Source organism: Arvicanthis niloticus, chromosome 10 (assembly GCF_011762505.2).
Source record: "Arvicanthis niloticus isolate mArvNil1 chromosome 10, mArvNil1.pat.X, whole genome shotgun sequence".
Classification (NCBI taxonomy): domain Eukaryota; kingdom Metazoa; phylum Chordata; class Mammalia; order Rodentia; family Muridae; genus Arvicanthis; species Arvicanthis niloticus.
In genome coordinates, this window is record NC_047667.1 from 61991123 (window position 1) to 62013216 (window position 22094).

The 22094-nt window shown below is 43.1% G+C and overlaps 1 protein-coding gene across 1 annotated transcript in view; it reads left to right on the forward strand.

Moving 5' to 3' along the window:
• Positions 1–22094, forward strand: part of Ush2a (usherin) — a 681657-nt gene that overhangs the window by 395506 nt on the left and 264057 nt on the right. Inside the window, exon 38 of the mRNA XM_034512972.2 lies at positions 9401–9580. Within this exon, the coding sequence (XP_034368863.1) occupies positions 9401–9580 (180 nt within the window). The remainder of the gene's footprint in view (positions 1–9400; positions 9581–22094) is intronic.

The following is a 22094-nucleotide window of genomic DNA, read 5'->3' on the forward strand; positions in this document are numbered from 1 at the left end:
CTGTTTTTATACACTTATTTCAGAACTATACTGTACCAACTTCTCTGCATTGACAATGATAAAACAGCTAAGGAAAGTTAAACATCTCTGAAGGGATTCAAGTTGGTTCTTTTCATCCTGTAATTATCCAGGCTGTGAAGACACCATCTGTGGGACTGAACAGAGAAAGACAGTCCAACTTTAAATTGCAGAACAAAATTGATTAAGTTGCTGCTCGAGAGGCCAACATTTATATAGCAGACTCTCTTTGCTTTACAAACAGATTTATATCTTATGACCTTTACATACTCTTGGTACCGTATTATAGTGGCCATTGTGGCTACTGGTTTATTTCTAAGCCAGTGTCTTGCACAGGTTAGCTAAAGCACTTAGTAAGTCCCATAAAAATATGTATAACAAGGTGGGGTTTTGTTTCCTCTTTCCTTCCCTTCTTAAATCCAAAGGCAAGATCTGCTCTGCGCTTTCTACGTGTGGCTATATTCTAGTGTAGCATACGCCATTGTTCTTGCCTGAAAATAGCTGTACTTTCCTTAGACATTGGAGCTTCCTTACTTTGTTTTCCAGAAGTGAATGAATGCTATTAAAATTTACTTAATGTAGAAAAAGAGGGAAAATCCCACTGCTAAATAATGCATGTTAACAAATGGTGAACTTCCTCTCTGAGCTGTAGGTCATGGGTGGTGTTTTCCTAGAAAACAACAGGAAAACATTCAGTCTGTGAACCGGAAGTACCGAAGTACTGTAACAGGAAATTCCGTGTCTCCACAAGTTTGACAGAAGGTAGAGTTGTATGCACACAGTTCCACAGGCAGAGTGGCCCAGAAAGGCACACCAGACAACAGACACTAGAGCAGGCCCTATGATCAGGACACCGCTCAGCAGTCCTGGAGAATTACAATTCTGCTTCTGGACCCTCAACAGTTTTAGAACTTTCTATAACAACCCAAACCATTGATTGTCTCTGTCAAGATTTAGAATCTACGAGTGGAAACATCTGATTAATGAGGCAATGGCCACAGGCCCTTGAACTTCCCTCCTGGCCTTTCAGTTACAACAGACCAGAAAGCAAAGTGAAATCCTTCTGGGCCAAAATTATATTCTTGGCACTTGAATCCTGCTGAATGAGAGTCATTGCTATAATGTCTGTCTTGCTTATATCAAAACCTTCCACCTCTTTAGCCTTTTAGTTTTTAGCATCTAACTCATTTCAACTATTTTGTTTTCTAAATCCTTAAATAAGAGTTTTTGTTTGTTTGTTTGTTTTATTTCTATTTCCAGAGTGTCTCTGTGATATTTTCTTTAATCTTTTAAGGCTCATATCTCTCCACCCCACCCCAAGCTACATGGTTGCTTCACGTTTTTTACATTCCTTTTTTGGTGCTATGAATACCCAACATACTCTTTCTTCCTCTAGGTGTTTGTTGCCTAATGTGTGGGCAGCTCTGATGCTCTGAGCTCAGCCTTCTCTGGATTTCAGTTTGTCTTGTACCAACATGAACCTTGAATGTTCTCGAAGCCCTGTACATTCTGTTATGTATCTGAGGCTTGGGGGATAGAGGGAAGTAGAGATTATAGAAAGATGAGATGGATAGAACCCTGTGGAATTTAGTTCACACCTAGGATTGGGAATTCTCTGAGGATGCTTCCACCCTGTCACCTCCCATTGTATCCCATTCCTAGACTCTCCACAGGACAGCTAGCTCTGACAGCTTTCTCACCTCTGAGGATGCTTTGACTGCTCTCTCTCTCTCTCTCTCTCTCTCTTCTGAATGGCAAGGCTAAGCACGTTCTCAGGATTTTTCTTAGTTTCTGTGCCCGCTCTGTGAGTAGTGAGCAATTGTGTTGTTCAGTACAGAACTTTACCTTATCTGCTTTCACAATGAGGTCTAAGAATGACCTTTGTCCTCCCCCTCCCTCTATCCCTCCATCCCCCTCCCCTTCCCACCCTCCCCACCCTCTTTTTATTTCTTCTTCTTTCAATAGGATCTTTCTGGATAGCCCAGCTGTCCTGTATCTCACTTTATAACCCAAGCTGGCCTCAAACTCACAGTGGTCCTTCTGTCTCAACCTGCTAGACACTGGAATGACACCACGTGATACTGTGTCTGGCTTCTGCCCACTTTCATCCACTTCCCCTTTCCATAGCTGCCCCATCAGAACCTCCAGCTGCTTTGCTAATGTTACTTTTGTTCTCCAGTTTTCAGTTGGAATTTGGAGGCACTAGGGACTAGGAACTAGGGACTAGGAACTCAAGACTTGGGACTTGGACTAGAAAGAGAGACTGAAGAATAAACGGGATTGAATCACACTCTGTCTGGTCTCCATTCCTCGAGTCCCTCCTCACTCTCTCTCTTGCTGAACCCGGACCCTCATACCGGAGCAGCCTGGGGCAGTGCAGGCTCTAACAGTTTAGCCTCCAAGGCTTTTGGCAGTGCGGGTTCCAACATTGATGCAGGCCGGGACATTTCTGGCCCCCAAGCGTGGGGCAGAGCGGTTCGCAACATTTTTGGCGTCCAAGGTGGGGCAGCTGAGGCCACAACAGAGACCAATCCATATTGGGGACACCCAGTTATACTGGGGAGACCCTTCTGGGGAAACCCAGCCATACTAGGGAGACACAGCTGTATTGGGGAGTCCAAGCCATACTAAGGAGACTTTCACAGGGAGACAAAGAACCAAAGCCTCATTAACAAGCAGCCAGTGACTGACAGCAGCCTCTATCCCAATACTAGAAAGAAAAAAGACCCTCCATCCTAGCAGCCTGCTAGGTCCAAATACAGCCAACCTGTGCTGAAAGGGCATCTTTAGAACCTAGAAACGTGGCTTCTGGCCCAGCAGCATTTGGATTGTCCTGCTTTGAAGACCTTCAGCTGAGGAGCCAATAAGGTCTGCCAAGATTTAGAGAGTCTATGAGACCCTAGACATGGGTAGCTCTGAGCTGTTGCTGGTAGTAATCCTGGTCCATGACAGCATGGCACAAGAATTATAGGAGCCCCGACAGCATGACCCTCAAGGAAAGCAGATAGAAGTCCTTGGAAAAAAAAAAAAAAAACATACAGTCCCCACCCGATATTACCTCCCTAGACAGCTGCTGTTTTCAAACAGAGGACGCTTCATAAGTACGTATAAATGCTCACAGGAAAGTCTAAATTCTAAGCATGTTGTGAAACTGTAGTTGCGTGGTGGTCAGTTCTCTGGGGTCAATAAAGGCAATAGGATTTTCCAATTGATCACAGTGGTGCAAAGGGTTAGGCACACCTGTGGTGTGTACAGGAAAGCCGTGCAGGGACTCTACCAGGAAACATTCCTGGTGGTAAAGTGGCCCTGTGCGTGCCCACTGTTCAGTGACGAAGCTCGCAACAGCTTCCTGTGACTGGAGCTCATTTTCCCAAAGCACTCTTTCATTTGCTCATATGGAATTTGTTGTCCAAGATGGAGAGAAAACTATCAAAATAAGACAATAAAGCTGAATTTTAGGTTATATAATGTAGTTGACAAAAACAGATTGCATTTTCTTAATCTCTACATTGTTTTTTAGAAGGCCTTGCATTGGAGGTGTTTTTAGATTCGCAACACCATGGAGAATGGCCAGAGCATTAGTTTCAGCTCTGCCGCATGGCCTCCTATGTCTTTTCTTTTGGGTATTGGCAAAGCCCAAAGGGATAGAGATAGATGAAGCACACCACCTCAAAAAAAATTCAAGACCTCAATATGCTAAAATATACACCCTTTTGTAGCTGGAAATCAGAAAATTAGTTAACACCTTTTCTACCTGAAGGTCTAATTGGATTCAGACAAGGGCCAGTGCGGAGCGGCACCGGGTGCAACACATAAAATCACCACGACGTAACACGATTCAGTTTGGTTTGTTCGCTGTCATTTCTCATTATAATCTCTTTCTGGAGAACGGATTCATGTTGTGCCGTTTTCTGTTCTTGTTACAGTCTTAGTCACATGAATAAGATATCAGGATGTTAATACCTGCCATGCAGTGCCCGTGTGTGAGGGCACCGCACAGCCATGCTGACCTTTGTAATATTATGGACTCTGATTGGTGGTGCGCCTCACCTCCTTCCTACAAGTTAATAAGGCTGTAAAAAGGAAGGGAACAGAAATGGCCAGCCAGTCAAATTATAGAATATTGAAAAGGTCAGAGCGGCACTGCACAGAGGAAAAAATTATGGAATATATGGTGCATTAAAATTTTTGTGACAATGAACATTACGAGAATGAGAAAGGATACCCACTTACGTGATTTCAATCAAGAGAATCCCATAGGATGGGGTCCCAGGACAATAACCGTCTTTACACCCTGAATCTGACACATGAAAGCAACATCTACATACACTGGGTCTCGATGAACAAAATAATTGTATAGAAAATATTCTGCTATTAAACAAATAAGACTATTAAAGTTTTCTTGGTAGAAAATGTCCATTGATTCAGTTAATGTTTTAGTAGGTCTTCCTTTCGAAGCTAGGAGCAGCTGGTGAACCTGTTGGTCTGCTGTTGAATCTGATGACACAGACTTTGCCTATTTCCTCCTCCTCTTCCTCCTCTTTCTCCTCTTCATCCCCCCCTCCCTCTCCCTCTCCCCCCTCTTTCTCTTCAAAACAAGATATGAAGGTAGAACCAGATGATTTAACATGTCTGAAGACTCCTCAAAATTTGGAATATCCCAAAGTAGCTAGAGCCATTTCTTATTTTAAAAGATTGATTGATTTTTACTTTTTTATGTGTATAAATATTTCACCTCTATGTATATCTGTGCACTGTGTCTGTGTCTTTGCCTAGTATCTAGAAGATTAGAAGAGAGTGTCACATCCCTAAGAACTAGTTACAAACAGTTACTACCCACAAAAAGGTTTTTTTTCTTTGATTATGTGATTCAGGGGCCTGAGAAATGGCTCAGTGATCAAGAGCACATAGTACCCATCCATGGAACCTGAATACAGTTCCCAGCACCCTCCTAGAGGAGCTCAGGACTGCCTGAAACTCCAGCTCTGAGGAAAGTGATGAGTTCTTGCCCTTTGTACACACACGCATATAGCAGCACAGGGAACACACATGCACTTAAAACAATAGTAGTAATAAAATTTCAGTTCTAAGAGCTATATAAAACTTGTTCCCTCCCTGTGATGTGATATGCCTGTTTCCAGTCCTGGCACTGGAATGAGAGGGACACAGAAGAAGAAGAAAATGTCAAGTCAGAAATTGTGAAGTCATTGTTGGTATACCTACCACAGGCGTGAAGTCGCTGTTGTCATAGATACCTCAGTGATAGCTGATAACTCACTTTGAAGTTCTTTCATGCATACACTAAAATTTCTCATACAGCAGTTGTGTTAGACTTTGTAGCCTTCAAAGATAGGTCTTGTATATATATCAGCTGTATGTGTGTGTATTTGTGATATGTTTAGATACTATACTCTTTCTTTATATAGCTAATATACTAACAGAATAAACATTTTATAGCCTACACCCAGAGTCAAAAGCTTTTCTAGTTAGGAAGCCATGTGTGGTCCAGCCACTTTTAGAAGCAGAGGAAATGAACTGTGATCATTACTGTAAGGTTAACCTAATTGTTGGGGCCAGAGCAATGGCTCAGAAGTTGAAAGCACTGGCTGGTCTTATATAAGACCCAGGTTCAGTTCCCAGTACCCATTTGGTAGTTCACAACTATCTATAACTCCAGTTCCAGGATCCAATGCCCTCTTCTGGCCTCTATGGGCATCAGACACACATATGGTGCACAGACATAAATACAAGTAAAACACTCATATACATAAATTTGTCTTTAAAAATAACATATCTATAGATAACTAATTCAGCTGGTAGTTCTCAGATTTCACCATGTCGATGAATCAGCACGTTCGGTGATTTCTGCTTCCTGTACTCATCTCCTCACTCATAAGTTTGAATGGAACTCAAGCCTATGCATTTTTATGAAACTGCACTAAGTGACTCCAGTGTGGATGAACCATGGATTCTTGCTAAAACCAGCCCATTCTGCAAAGAGTTTGGCTCTCTCAGTTGGTCTTAATGTCCAGCGCCTCATGTTAAGATAGATCAATGTGGATCGGAGACGCTCTGCTGAACATCACAACAAGTGGGGTTCAGAGTATGGTAAACTCTTGTTCCCCAACCCAGAAACTTACAGTGACCCACACACCCATGATTACTTTCGCAAAGCAAGGTACGCTAATCTATGGATACACAGCGGGTTTTGAACCGAGGATTTTTTGAGCTTCATGGAGAGTGGAAATCCTGACCTTCACTCTCGGATCTCTGAACTGAACCATGCATTTGTGGAGGCATGAGGAAAGATCGCACTCACTCAGCTGCATGGCTCCTGAAGAAACACGTGTACATTTTTTTTTGAGCCGAGCAAAATGGTTATATAATTGCTTCCTTCTCATAATTATTGAGTAATTATATACTTCTTATAATTACTCAGTAATCATTGTTCTATAGCTAGAAACTAACGTTACAACTAATTGTATAATTACCATGTATTAATGTTGTTATATGGCAAACTTAGAGTAAAGTGGTACTTAATACATTTCTCTCTGCCATGCCATTTTCAGAGCTCCTGACAGGGTCTTTTTTACAGCTCAAAAAAATTGCTTCCAATATAAATAAACAAACCAAATGCAAGGAGGACACTTTCTCCAGCGTTTTGAGCATAGATGCTAACTTTTGTGTTCACACCTGGCGAGAAATAGGTAAAATTATGCTCTTGTGGCATAATTGTAGAATTTTGTTGGTGTTTTACAATTCTCAATCTTTTATTTGATGTGCAAATTACACAACTTCCTTGCCAGATGAGCATCTGTCTGGGTCTCGGTGGGATAAGGTGACCTTTTTGGAATTTTTCAGCTGAGCGTGTGGCAACAGCAACCTTCATTTTAGCCATTAGTAAAAATGCTTCCAAAGAGTTGGGCATCCTGGGACCTGAAGCTGTGCTGATGCTGACCATGAAATCATCCTGAGACGATGACCAGACAGGACCTGCATGCCCTCTTAGCAGATTTCTTGGGTACAGGGCCCATGCTTTATGCTTCTGAGGAGTCATCTTGTGGGCACCAGTTTCCTGGCCTACAGTTGTCACTCAGCAGTCTTCAGTTGAGCCATATAGCAAAAAAAAAAAAAAAAAAAAAAAACCTCAGAAGGCTAAAATACTACAATTCAAAAGGAAACTCAAACAGAGTAAAGCCCTTAGAATTTAGAACTCTGTGATCACTGCATTGCATATATGGCAGGGTAGAATTCTATTTCCATCTCAGACTTGGCATCCCTTCATAAACTTAGAATGCTTCTTTATTGAAAATAAATAGCAACTATGCTTCTGCGCATTCTGGTCCATCAGCAGTATTATTCTCTCTGGAATAGCCATCCCTTTGGTTGTACCAATTTCAAGACCAACATAACAAATTATTGTGTGATCTTCCAGGATTTCTTGTGGCCACTGAAGACACTTAACGGTGCATACGTACTCAAAATAAAAATTGTAGCTATTTCCTTCAACCAGAAATTATTATAAACATTTATAAATAACTTTCAAGATATTTTTGTATATGTTTAATCTTTTCTGTCCCACCAATGTTTCATGAAATGGCTACACCCTAAGCAGATATCAGACTCCTGTTGTTAGAATTTGGAATTTTATCTGATGGAATAAAAAGGATATGATAAGGTGAGATTTACGTTGGTCACAATTGAACAACACTACAATTTAATTGAACAACAATAGAATTTGATGATTAGTACATAGTTAATAACCACCGAGGAAACAGGACACCAGGTGCTTACATCTTAAGCACATGCCGGTGATCAACATTTGTCTTGCAGGTATGAATTGTATGGGTTATATTTGTCTTTTGGGTGTAAATTGAATGGATTATAACAAAACAGCAGCAGCAATCTGTATTGTGTTTTCATTGTAGTGAGAGAGCTGGGTAGATTTGTTCACAGGCGGTTAATCAGACTATATACATATGTGGAGCTGTGGGCTGTGAGAGGCAGCTGGGTACTTGGTCAAGCTCAGGCCTTGAACCCTGAATACCCTAAAGAGATGGTAGGTCTTCAACCTTTCTCCTGGGGCTTGGTTCCTTTCACTTGGCTTCAGCCATTCACAGCCCCTCCCAAAAAGAGGTTTGTGTCACATAGCACAGGTAGAGGGTGTGACTACAGGCCACAGAGCCTCAAGAGATCTCCTTATTAATGAGATACATAAAGGCCAGAGGGCGTAGCCAATTAAGCATTCCTTTCCTAACCCTCCTACTCTCAAAAGATATTTAACCTCAGGCCTGCCCTGAGAACATAGGGTACAGCTTCATCCATTTTCCCACATGACAATAAACCTTTTAAAACCATGGACTTCCTCTTGCCTTTGGGGCCTGTTGTGGAGAATCATAGAGGGGGACTTCAACCAATGAGCTGCCGCTTAATCTCCCGCCGGAGGACTTCTCTATAGTCCAGCCACAGAATCCTGTCAACTCAAGCTAGCGGAGCCAGCCATGACCCAGCCAAGCAAGTTGTACCAACTAAGAGTCTTACCTACCCTGTGGGGTGCCCTGGAGCTTTTTCCCCATGCCCCTTTCAGCTGTGGGCCAGTCCAGCCTGTACGCACTCCCCTCGTCTCAGTCCTTCTGTGGTCCCCCAGCAGTGCCTGGGTGCCCAAAGAGTGAGACCAGCCAGTTTCTGGCCAGTCGCCTCAGCCTAGAGACCCCCAATCCAAGAGCTCTGCCCCCTTGGGACCTCAGACTGGGATCTCCCCACACCCAGAGTGGAACTGAGTGGCTTCCCCTAGCCCGGCATCCGCCTGGCACCATGTGGAGTAGACTCAGTCAAATTCCCGCACTTTTGCCCCCCTGAGCCACCTGGGGCAGCAGACACACAGGATCTACAACTCAGCCCAACAGGACCCACACCTACGCTTGAGCCACAGCCCCACATACATTGATGAGCCACACACGTAATACTTCTTAACTATGTGCTGGTATACACATTATGCTCAGAAGCCCCAAGACACCAAATAACAGGTGGTTTTGAACAGATATTTTATGCTGGGTGCAGAAAAAAAGATCTCAGCTGTGTTCATGGTGCCATTGTATGACAATCACCACTTGGAGCTCACAGATAAAAGCTAGATACTCAGAAACATTGGGTATTTTGGGAGAAGACATTACTATATAAAAAGCTAAGCACAGGTTCTAATCCTGGGCCTCTCCAACAGTCAGCAGGCATTCTTGCCTTTGCACTTTTGCTAAGACCTGTAAGAATATATTTTTATAAGTGTTTTATATATGGCCATTTCATAAAACATGAAACCAACCCAAGAAAACACTCGGGCAATTGCAGAAGCTATCCTTTAAGTGTAATTTTTCTCTTCAATCAGCAGGCAACAACTACACCCTTCTCAGTGGTACAAAAACCATCTGCAACATCGGAGGAAATCGGCTCTGGGTGCTGGTGGATGGACTGGTTCCCTTCTCCCACTACACAGTACAAGTAAATGCTTCCAACAGCCAAGGGAGCATGCTCAGTGACCCTGTCTCTGTTGAAATGCCTCCTGGGGGTGAGTCTGTGAAGTCTGTTGTTGGCTTTCTGATTTTAAACAGGAATCCCAAGAACTGAGTGGCAAGTGAACTCTGTATTTTAGAATTGAGGGGCTGGCTTGGCTGTAGTTTTGCATGTTTAGGATTTTTTTTTTTTTTGAAAACTCCTTATTGATAGTCTTTGATTACTTTATTGAGTTTGATTTTTTTTTACTATGTGCGTATCTGTATACACAGGTATCTCTGATGTCCATACCTTAATAGCATTAGTAAATTTTTATTTGTTGTTTATTTTTGTTTGTTTTCTGATTTCTTCAACTTGTTAGATTTTTGTTAAACCTTTTCAGTGTTGGCAGCATATACGGAAGGAGGCAGGAGCACTGGTACTCAGTGAAAAAGGTACAACCCCTTTGCAAACCATATTGGCAATACCAGTCTTAAAATACAGGTCCTCTTGTAAGGGGCAGGGAGTAGCTATTACAGTTGGACTCTCATTCACATGCCCCATAAACACTTCATCCGAGTAAACACTCTAAGCCCTTCCTGTTTGAGACCCAATGCATTCTGGGTATATTTATTTTAAATATTTGTACTCAAAATTTGTGCAGTTTGGAATAACCATAATTATTGATCTTAGATGTGCAGTCAGCTCTGTCCCATGCCCTAACTCCTTGTGAGGTCTAAGGGCTAAGAAGAAGTCTCCCCCCTCAGTTCGGTATTTATACATGTCCAAAGTAATGAGACATCCAACGGAAGCTTCGGAGTGTGGGCTTTCAGAAAACACTTCAGGAGAACAACCAAGGAGATCCTGTGTCTGCCCAGCAGCCCAACTCCCCTGCATTGAAAAATCTCAGTCAACTATGTGCTCCTTTGATAACATGTACTCTGACTGAGATCATTCCTAGTTCATGTCAAATGGAGTTTGAATTCACAAAGGAGCTCATTTCATACATCGCCCTTGGTGTGTAGTTAAGCCTGTATGGCCCAATAAGTTCTTTTGTGGATGTGATAATGAGTCAGTTAAAATAGCACAGGCTTATGGCCCACACAGTACATACACGGGGGTGTGTTTGTTAATACAAGAATCAATGTAACAGAAATAGGAGAAATAAGTCATTGCTTTCTGAGGTGTGGGGCAGAGCTGAGACACACTGTGGACTGAGGTTCTTCAGTGGTTTACACCATCTGGGATCAGTGTAACCACTGAAAGTAAGTACCCAGAGGTCCAGATATGGAAGGTGACCCTTCACCCAAATAAGAAGCGATATCTTTGGAGACAGAGCGTTTGCCACTTTATTGCCGCCACCAGGACTTTCTTTCTCCCGTGGTTAGATTGTTGTTGATCACAATTAGGAAACTTATTGCTTAGAAATGATCTCTTTTATGACCTTGTGGCAGTTTAAAGGTGATACCTCATTGATTAAATAGGTTTTAGTTCATGCTTCCTCTTACTTAATGAACTGAAAACGGATTATCATGATTTACACATAAAAATCATGCTGAAAAGCATGTGGCATTCAGTAGAATATGTGTGTTTAAGTAGAATTAAATTAGTGCTGAGAGTTATTAAAGAAGTCTTGCGTGCCTTCCAGTGAGCCCTGCTTCATACCAAATAGGCAGTAAATGAAGCAGCAGGCAGGAGGGAACCAACTGGCAGAAGCGCTTCTGTGCCTTCCTTGCTTTCTGGTTTTGTTTGCCTGGTACAGCCACTGCCCTGTCTTTCCTTTCAGTGGCTCATCTCTGTGATGATACTGAGTTTCCAGTGTCTTTCGGTTGAAACAGAGTAGCCTGAACTATAGTTTCTTTTCAGGTACTTGGCATTGGTTTTCCTTTACCTAATGTTTGCTATCAACTGTTACCTGGTGGACGGGGCTGGAGGAGGAGCTCAGCATGTGTGAGTGCTTAGTGCAGAACCATGAGGACCTGTGGTTTGAATAGTCATCTCCCACGTAAAACCTGGGCATGACCGCATGCCTGAACCCAGTGCCTGGGATGCGGAATGGGAGGCAGTAGATACCCCTGTCTAACTGACCACTCACCCTGATACAAAAGAGTGAGAGCAAGGCTCAACAAACAGTTCTGACTCTGGGAAATAAAGGGGAGAAGGTTGTAGCAAGATACCAATGTCCTCTTCTCATCTCTACACAGCACAAAGGCACAAAACCACTTTTAAAACATACATAGACATACACATCACACACTCACATGCACACACACACACACACACATACACACCACACACACTACTCACTCCACACACACCACATACACATATACACGTACCACACACATGGATACCACACACATATACACACACCCCACACATGTACACCACACACACATACACACACATGCACACACACACCACAAACACACAATACACACCACACATATATACACACACACCACACACATATCACACACACACACCATACACACATACACACACCACACACACAATACACACCACACACACATATACACACACCACACACACACCACACACATATACACATATTGCACACACACCACACACACATACACACACCACACACACCACACACATATACACACACCACACACACACATCACACACACCACGCACACACATCACACACACATTACACACATACATACACACCACAGATGCCACACACACAGACGATGGACAGACCACACACACACCACGCGCACACACACACACACACACACACGCACCTTCATGAATAAATTCACCTATTTCTTTAGTTCATCAGCATGCTATCTCTTGCTAACCTAGTCTGAGATTCAGTCCACAGGCCAGAATACACTCACGTGTATTGAAGTCATCTGTTTAATTTGACCATCACAGTTTCTCCCGATAAGATCCTACATAGCAGGGACTGGGCCCTGTTCATTTTTATCTTCAGTGCCTAAATCAGACTTGGCATGAGGTAGGTGTGTGATGAATAATTGGTGAGAGCATGAATAAGTTGGTCAGGTCAGCTTAACAAGGGGCTGAAGACATGGCTCATAGGGAACGTGCTTGTTATGCTGCATGAAGGCCTGAATTCAGATCCCCAGCACACAGACGAGACGGTGTAGATTTCAATGTCTGTCACCCCAGAACTGTAGGGGAGTAAGAGCAGAGGATTGTTTTAGATGGTTTGCCATTAGGCAGTCTAACCATAACAGCTAACTGCAGTTCAGTCAGAGACCATGCAGGACACCTGGCATCCTCCTCTGGCATCCTCTTGTGTATATGTATATGCATCTGCACACACATGTGCATGTACTACAAGCACACACTCAGATAAATAGCTTAATAACCATTAAGCTGTTGGGTTATCATTCCTCAGTTTCTCATAGACCTAGTCTCCTCCTGATGACCTTTATGTGATAGTCATCTGCAAAGCTGTAACCTCCCTTGTGCACACCTGTGACCTCCCCTGTGCATGGCTGTGACCTCCTCTGTGCACAGCTGTGACCTCCCTTGTGCACAGCTGTGACTTCTTCTGTGCACAGATGTGACCTCCTCTGTGCACAGCTATGACCTCTTCTGTGCACAGCTATGACCTCTTCTGTGCACAGCTGTGACCTCCTCTGTGCACAGCTGTGACCTCCCCTGTGCATGGCTGTGACCTCCTCTGTGCACAGCTGTGACCTCCCTTGTGCACAGCTGTGACTTCTTCTGTGCACAGCTGTGACTTCTTCTGTGCACAGATGTGACCTCCTCTGTGCACAGCTATGACCTCTTCTGTGCACAGCTGTGACCTCCTCTGTGCACAGCTGTGACCTCCTCTGTGCACAGGTGTGATCTCCCCTGTGCACAGCTGTGATCTCCCCTGTGCACAGCTGTGATCTCCCCTGTGCACAGCTGTGACTTTCTCTGTATGCAACTGTGGCTTCCTCTGTGTACAGCTATGACCTCCCCTGTGCACAGCTGTGACCTCCCCTGTGCACAGCTGTGACTTCTTCTGTGCACAGCTGTGACCTCCCCTGTGCACAGCTGTGACCTCCTCTGTGCACAGCTGTGACCTCTTCTGTGCACACCTGTGACCTCCCCTGTGCACAGCTGTGACCTCCCCTGTGCACAGCTGTGACCTCCCCTGTGCACAGCTGTGATCTCCCCTGTGCACAGCTGTGATCTCCCCTGTGCACAGCTGTGACTTTCTCTGTATGCAACTGTGGCTTCCTCTGTGTACAGCTATGACCTCCCCTGTGCACAGCTGTGACCTCCCCTGTGCACAGCTGTGACTTCTTCTGTGCACAGCTGTGACCTCCCTTGTGCACAGCTGTGACCTCCTCTGTGCACAGCTGTGACCTCTCCTGTGCACAGCTGTGACTTCTGTGCACAGCTGTGACCTCCCCTGTGCACAGCTGTGACCTCCCCTGTGCACAGCTGTGACCTCCTCTGTGCACAGCTGTGACCTCCCCTGTGCACAGCTGTGACCTCCCCTGTGCACAGCTGTGACCTCCTCTGTGCACAGCTGTGACCTCTTCTGTGCACACCTGTGACCTCCCCTGTGCACAGCTGTGACCTCCCCTGTGCACAGCTGTGACCTCCCCTGTGCACAGCTGTGACCTCCCCTGTGCACAGCTGTGACCTCCCCTGTGCACAGCTGTGACCTCCCCTGTGCACAGCTGTGACCTCCCCTGTGCACAGCTGTGACCTCCTCTGTGCACAGCTGCGACTTCCTCTGTGCACAGCTCTCCAGTGGAGAAAGGCCATAGCTATGTAAATCTAGCTGCAGCCCTGACCAGAGAATTAATGTAGGAAACAGCTCCACATTTCATGAGCTCAGTTACATTTTCTCCAATGAGTATAAGATGAATACGCCTTAGCTTATACAGGAATCTAGACAAAGGAGACAAGGGCATGCAGTATGAAGAATTTTAAAAGCCAGGCTGGAGAAATGGCTCTGCACTTAAGAGTGCAAACCGCTCTTTCAGAGTTTGGGTCCCAGCATGTGTGTCAGGTGACTCACAACTACCTGCAACTCATGGACCAGGGAACATGATGCCCGCCCTGCTGTACACTTCTGGCATTGCATGTACACACACACACACACACACTGTTTTTTATAAAAAAGGATTTTCAAGAGTTCTCATCTCTTAGCTGATGCCCAAGAGACATCTCATCTGCTAGTATACAACATTCTCTTGTTGATGGGAAAATAATATCACCTGAGTAACAGATCCAAGGCTAGAGAGAAGATTCAGTGGATCAAGCACTTGCTGCAGAAGCATGAGGACCTAATGTAATCTCCAGAACCATGTTCTAACCTCACCGGTATGAGACCTCACACTTAGAAAGCCAGCACTGAGTGGCAGAGCTGACGGATAGCCTAGCTGACTTAGAGTGCTCCCAGTTCAGAGAGAGGCCCTATCTCCAGACATAAGGAGGAACATGATCAAGGAGGATGCCTGATGTCAACCTATGGCTTCCACATGTTCACAGTCACACATGCAGACACATGAACAGAGACACACACATACCCACAAGGGAAATCTGATGAACCCATGTTATCTGAACTTAGGAATGGAAAACAGTGATTGCTACTGAGAGCTAACTATGTCAGTTAATGGCGTCAATCCGTAAAGTACCCCTGTACATAAAAATAAAAAGTTTTAGTATTTAGGATCTTTATGGAGTATGTCTTGCTTTCATCTGTGGAGTACAGCCCCACCTCCCCCACGCACTCAGAATTCCAAAATCCTACAACCACTACATTTTGTATTATTTCTAAAACATAATACTCCTACTTGGGGCTAAGATACTCTAGGAAATGAAAGATCACTTTAATCCAAGCTCTTGAATAGCGTTATGGTCCAGGTTCAAGAGTTCTAGGCAAAGAGTTAAAAAAAATAAAAAAGGAATCCAAATGTTAATCCATAAATATGAAACCTCCCTGCGACCTTTACCCTACCAAGGTCTGGAGTTACTAATGGGGTTAGGATTTCAGCGCTTAATGGGGGCTCGGTGCATCTGTGTTTTGTATGCATGGAATTCAGTGTTCAGTTTAATAAGTGGTTGACATTGGTGATGTCCCTTAATTTGCTTAAATCTAATTGGCTCTTTTATCAGTCAAACCTGTATGGATTGGCAATTGATCAGAAGGGGTCAGCCATGACTCTGCATGTAGTTAAGTGGTGGACGCGCCCGCTCAAGCCGCGGCGGCTGGATAATAAGCAGAGAGGGAAGAAGTGAGCTTAAGGAAGGAGGACAAAGGAGCTCCAAGTTTTGCGGGATCTTCAAGTTCAGAACAAAGGCATCATGGAGTGTATAAATTTTAAATACACTGCATTTTGCCTCCAGACTTAAGCCTTTTTTTTTCCAGATGAACTGGAATCTTGTCTGAAACTGTCTTTGTTACATCAAAGACCTACTCAGAAGGCGGAAAGAGACGGAAGAGGTATGAAAGGGCATAGTTTAAAATGATTACTGACACACTTCACACTGCCGGGCTACAGCCAGGTTATTTTTTTTTTTAAATGAACATTTCGTGGTTTTTGCAGAAGTAATCACTTTCTTCTGTTTGTCTAAATGGCTTCGACGTAAGCATGGAAGGAACTCGGGGCCTCCTGTGCTTCTAAACTCCATCCCTGTTTTCTCTGGCAATAAATGACTGGTGATTTCAACCTTTTAATTGATTAGGATTACAAATTAGAAGTGCCATAAAAAATATAAGGCTCAGGGAGTCGCTGTTTCCTGAAATGTGTTCTTTGAAAACAGAAAAGAAAGACCTGGAAATGACTACCAGTGGATGAGCCTCAAGGGTCTTTCCATAGCCCCTCCCCATCTTCATCACCTAACACATATATGACAGAGCAGGATCCTTGGGGGTTAGAGCCTACATCACAGAACCACGGACTGTGCAGTCACACAAACATGGATTTAAATCCACTTCTTTGAATAGCCGGCTGAGTTGCTATGGGCAAATGCCCAGCATAACTATACCTCAGCCTCAGTTTTCACCTCCATGAATTGGGCTGGCTAAAGATTCTGCCTGATAGAATTGTGCTTATCTGCACAGTTAGTGAGCACTCAGTGCTTGCCCCCTGCAGTGTTCTGTTATCCTATGTAGGATACGCATGTGGAGATTAAACATATAAAAATATTTCTATGAAGTCTGTCCTACTTTAATTTTGTTTTTATCTTTTAAGGTTTATTTATTTATTTTTATGTGTAAGCATGTTTTATTTGCACATATTTGTGTGTATCACATGCATATCAGAAGATGCATGCCAACAGAAATCAGAAGAAGGTGTCAAATCCCATAGACCTGAAGTAATGGCTTCTTTTGAGCACCACACAGATGCTCAGAACAGAACCAGGGTCCTGTGCAAAAGCAGTGCCTGCTCTTGATTGCTGAGTCATCTCTCCAGCCCATGCCTTTTCTGTTTCAAAAGAATGGTGTATAGGCACCCAAAACTTTGAAAACACAATTCATTAAAGGAGAGACAAGAAGATTGTTCTTACCAGCAAAATTAATATGGACATTTTCCTTTGGTATAAATATCAAGAAAATTATATCAATAAAATAGTGTATAAAATGCATATAACTCAGGGTCAGGGAGATGGCTGAGGAGGTAAAAGCATTTAGCTTCCCGAGCCTGACGACCCAGGAACAAGCCTTGGAGCCTATGTAAGAAACAGGATGCCTCAAGACACATCTATAACAGGCCACCTTAGCAAGATGGGGTGTTGACAGAAGAATCTGCTGGAAACATACAGGCCAAGCTAGCCTGGAGCACTAGCCTGTGGGTATGGTACAGGAGCAAAAGCAACTAGAGAAACCACGCCTCAAAAAGGTGGAAATGAAGAAGTGACTCCTGCAAACTGTCCTCTGACCGGCACACACGTGTCCACACATACAGACACAATAAATCAATAAACAAAAGTGTTTATAACTCAGTCTTTGAAGGAACTGTCTGTGTCCCTTTTATGTGTGGGTGATTTTTAAAAAATGATTTAGTTTATTTCTAAAATCTGGAACTCTTATTTCTTATTTCTGCTTAGTTCTGCCAGACCTGTCAAACATGTATGGGTTGTGAAGGCAAGCACTATGTTCGGTTTGTACAATTTTGTAGCCCACGTTGCTGAGGCAAAGTATTCTGTGCATAGGTGGACAGTGGGACACGCTGTGGTCATTACAACTTGTACAACCGTCTTGAAAATTGTTTTTTTCTGTGTCTTTTACTTGGATAATCGTTTTTTAAGGGTTTAAAATTAGATTGAAGCCATCCAAATTATTGGTCTTCCTCTTGTCAATTTTGTCACAGTAGCATAGAACAAATAACATTAACTCTTGAAAGCTTGACATCTCAGTGTGTCTAATTCTTTGTTGTAACCACCATTTTCAATGAGTTATTGCAGCTAAGACTTTGATAGGCCATTTAGAAGAGCAGTTTAAAAAGGACTTTAAAGCCGGGCGGTGGTGGCACACACCTTTAATCCCAGCACTTGGGAGGCAGAGGCAGGCGGATTTCTGAGTTTGAGGCCAGCCTGGTCTACCAAGTGAGTTCCAGGACAGCCAAGGCTAATACAGAGAAACCCTATCTCAAAAAACCAAAAAAAAAAAAAAAAAAAAAAAAAAAAAAACACTTTAAAAACAAAACAAAGACAGGCTGAATATAATTGAGCTCAGAGCCTGCACATAGTACTATGTACTATGTACATATGTACATGGTAATGTTACATGTGGCTAAATATTTACCCGCAAGGTTTTTATAGAGCCATTGTAACTAATATTAATATACCATGTGGCTAGTTACACAGAAGTTTTTTAGAGAGCCAAGTTGCTTTCTTAGGGTGATTTATAAGTACAGTATCTTTATTCCAAAAACTACACCGTAACACATAGTTTGTGAACACCACTTTTAAGGTGAAGCAAAACAAGGAGCAGCAGAGGTGGGTCAGCTGTTAGGAATGCTTGCTGCTCTTTCCCAGGCCTGAGGTTGGGTTTGCAGCCCCCACCTGGGGTGGCACTCAACCACCGGTGACTCGTGCTCCAGGGAATGTAACACACTCCTTTTAGCTCCCATGGACACTGCACACACCTGTGCTTGCACATATGCACACACACACACACACACACACACACACACACACATTAAAAAATAAAAATAAAGTCTTTAAAAGAGAAACAAAAATGTAACGATAATTAAGGCGAATCTAATCACAAGATTTTTTTTTTTTTCTGTTTTCACAACCTCGGGCAGTTCTGACAGGATAGTTTAAGTCCTAATCTTACATTGCATAAAACAGTTTTTGTAGAAACAAATCTCTGTTCTCCCCATCATTGAGGTGATATTTAATTAAGTTATAAAATGACACTGAGGAACACAGCTGACATTAACACGTTCTATAAAATAAAACTTCCCCATTGTGAGCGTGGACTTCTATTGACATCGGTGGAGCTTTGCCTTTGAGCTCAAAAAATAATTAAATATCCCTCTCTGCACATTGTGGAAGAAATGGGAAGCATGTATTAATAAAATCAGTTAAGAAGGGGGAATGAGAAGAACGTCTGCTGTTTAAGAGAGGGAAGTGAGCCGACGGTGTAGGGACACTCTGCTCTCAGAGCACCCACCCTCCAGGACAGAGGGACAGTTCCAGGAATCTCTTACTCAGGCCATGGAAAACCATGGCTCTGCCTTCAAAGAAAAAAGAAACCATAGATATTCCCTTCGGTTGACCAGGACCTGAGTCTGAGACTCTAAATGAAATTCGTTCCCATGAACCTATTTTCTCCTTCACTTACAATAATTGCGTCTGTTTGTTTATATTTATGTGGAAGGTTGTACATGCAACGGCATATGTGTGGAGGTCAGGAGACAACACAGGGAGTCGGTTCTCTTCATCCACCACCTGGTATCAGGAAGGCGTGCAGACAGGCTGGCCTGCTGGCAACTGATTTTACGTACTCCCTTCCTTTGCTTTTTAAAAGAAAGATTGATAAATTTTTTTTTTACATTTTTGTCCAGGCCAGCTGGACAATCAAGTGGGACCCTTAGACCCTGTGGAGAGGACTGAGATGTGCGAGAAAATAAGGAGGCACAGCAAGTCAAGAAGTCTGACCAAGCTGGCAAAGATTTTATTGTTCACACAGGTTATATACTCTGAAAACAGGATTTGGGGAGGGGCAGGAAGGAAAAGGAGCTTTGCAGGTGAAAGAAGCTGGCTGCAGCTGTGGGGTCTAACTAGGTTATGCCTTTTGTTCTCACAAAGCCTTGTTGTTACCAGGGGTTCTAAAAACATCTATCTAGCAGGATGTTGGCCAATCTAAAGATCAGGAGGAAGGGTTACTAAGGTGGGTTGCTATGAGGCCTTGTTTGCAGTTCTGACAACTGAAAATACAGCAAGTGAATCATGGAAGGTAAGCAGAAAGAAGAATAGTAGATAGGAGAACCAAGGGTGAGTGTTTGCCAAGAGTGAGGCCTTGCCATGGCTTCCCACACGTTTTCATTTCAACTCAAACCTCATTCTAAGACCTGGGAAGCAGACTGTAGATCTGTAGCCCTCTTGACTGTCTGGTTCATTCATAGAGCCACAACAATGGGAACCTAAGGACTTGCACGCCTGCTGGCCTTTCTTCATCACTGGATAACATGCGACTTGAAAAATAAATAAATGAAACTAATAGTTCTCAAAAAGGTAGGACTTCCCTTTCTCTGCTCAAGTAGCTCCTTCGCTTGCATTTGGTGTCCTCTTTCTGATACCCATCCATCCACCTTGATTTATTTGCAAGATTTAAGTTGATGCTTAATGCATAGAACAATGCAGCTACTTACACATGCAAGGGGCCACAGTATGTCTTTAAAAACTGGAAGAGTGCAAAGAGATGGAAATAAAAACATAGATGAACTAGAAGTGATAACGAATGGGCCAGTATGAATATTACGGTGTTCAGAGGGTGCAAGGAAGGGTGAGATTTGCTGCCTTTTGATAATATAAGAGCCTCAGTGAAGATCTAGGATAGAGTTGAATGGTGTTCCCTAAACCAACACTCTCCCACATAAACAGATGGCTCGTCTTTGCCTTCAGTATATTAAAAACTGCACAATTTATACTACACCCGGTTCTTATGAATCTTCAGAATAGTTGTGCATAATGTTTTTCTTCTGTGTATATCTTCCAAATGTGCTGCCATTTTTCCTCCTTCCTGGAAAAAAAAAATCTCAACCCATGGAAGGTAATAAAGTGTGTGAACTCAGCCAATAAAATGCATTTAACTTCTTAATAAAACAGTGTGCTTTTCAAAACACACACTACCCCACCTAACTTTATTCATGTTCTCTCCTAAGTGTTTAACTACAGTAGAGCCCTGGTATTAGTGTCTGTCTTAAATATGTGCTCACATACTTTGACCCAGATTCTTACCTTTGTCTTTCTACGGTGGATAGTTCCCTATGCAGTAGCTGTGGGTGTGTGTCTGCATATGTGTACACACTCCCATGCCCATATATAAAATTGTGTCCTGAGCCACAGAAAGGGATATATCTCCCGTTACGGTTTGTGAAGTTGTCTTTACTTTTTATGCTAATAGTCTTGACAGTGAACTTGCTGCTTATAAAAAAAAAAAAAAAAAACACTTTAGAATAGGCACAAACTTCTGAGCCATGGAGAAGAAGGAAGGGAACTTTGATGTGCACTTAGCAAGCACCCAACAAGCCTCCAGCCAAGAGCTAGTAGCCCTGCACATTTGCATAGCACTCTCCTGTGGTTTACATAGACATACACGCCCCCCACACACAATTAAGCACTATCTTTAGAGCATCCTGGGGCAAGGCAGAGAGACTGAAAAAAAAATAATTAAATGAAAATCACATTTCTCCTGCTTTACCAAGGGAGAAATACGGGAGGTATTGCCTCTCCAAGTTTCATTGATATTAAAAAATCATATTTTTAAAAGAAAGAAGTACAATTCTCCTGTCTGCATTTCATCTTAGAAGAAAGGTTTATCTTTAACTTTAAGGTTAAAAAAAAACCATGTCGATGTGATGGCTTCACTGTTTAAGTGCTACTTGAAATTTTATTTGAATTCTTAGAGTGCCCTGAAGAAATGTTGCCTTTATTTCTTAGAAAATAATATTATTCTTTTCTTTTCTTCTTTGTCTTCACAGAGCAACTCAGTATCTGGCTCGCATAAAATTCTATGAGTGCTTACCCACCAGTATGTATATTCTTACAAACTGGGGCAACCCTTAATCAAGCTGAGACATTTCAAGGACTCATTCCATTTCTTTATTAACAGCATAAATAGTAGAACATTCCCTTTCGTCAGCTCCATAAATGGGAAAAGACCACCCTCACCCAAAGTTTCTAGAGTCCATTCCTAATGTAAAGTCGACCATAGTGGGTGTTCCTTCTGGCCACTGTGCTACTCTGATTACAAACTAATTGGTACAAAGGAAACTTCAGTGTGCAGGTGGCAATTGTCCAACCAAAAAATTGAAAGTGTGGAGAGCAGGCTTTCCTAAGAGATGGGCTGACTGATGCAGGGAGCCACACCTGGTACTCACGCTTCAGTGATCACTTTGCGGGCTTTG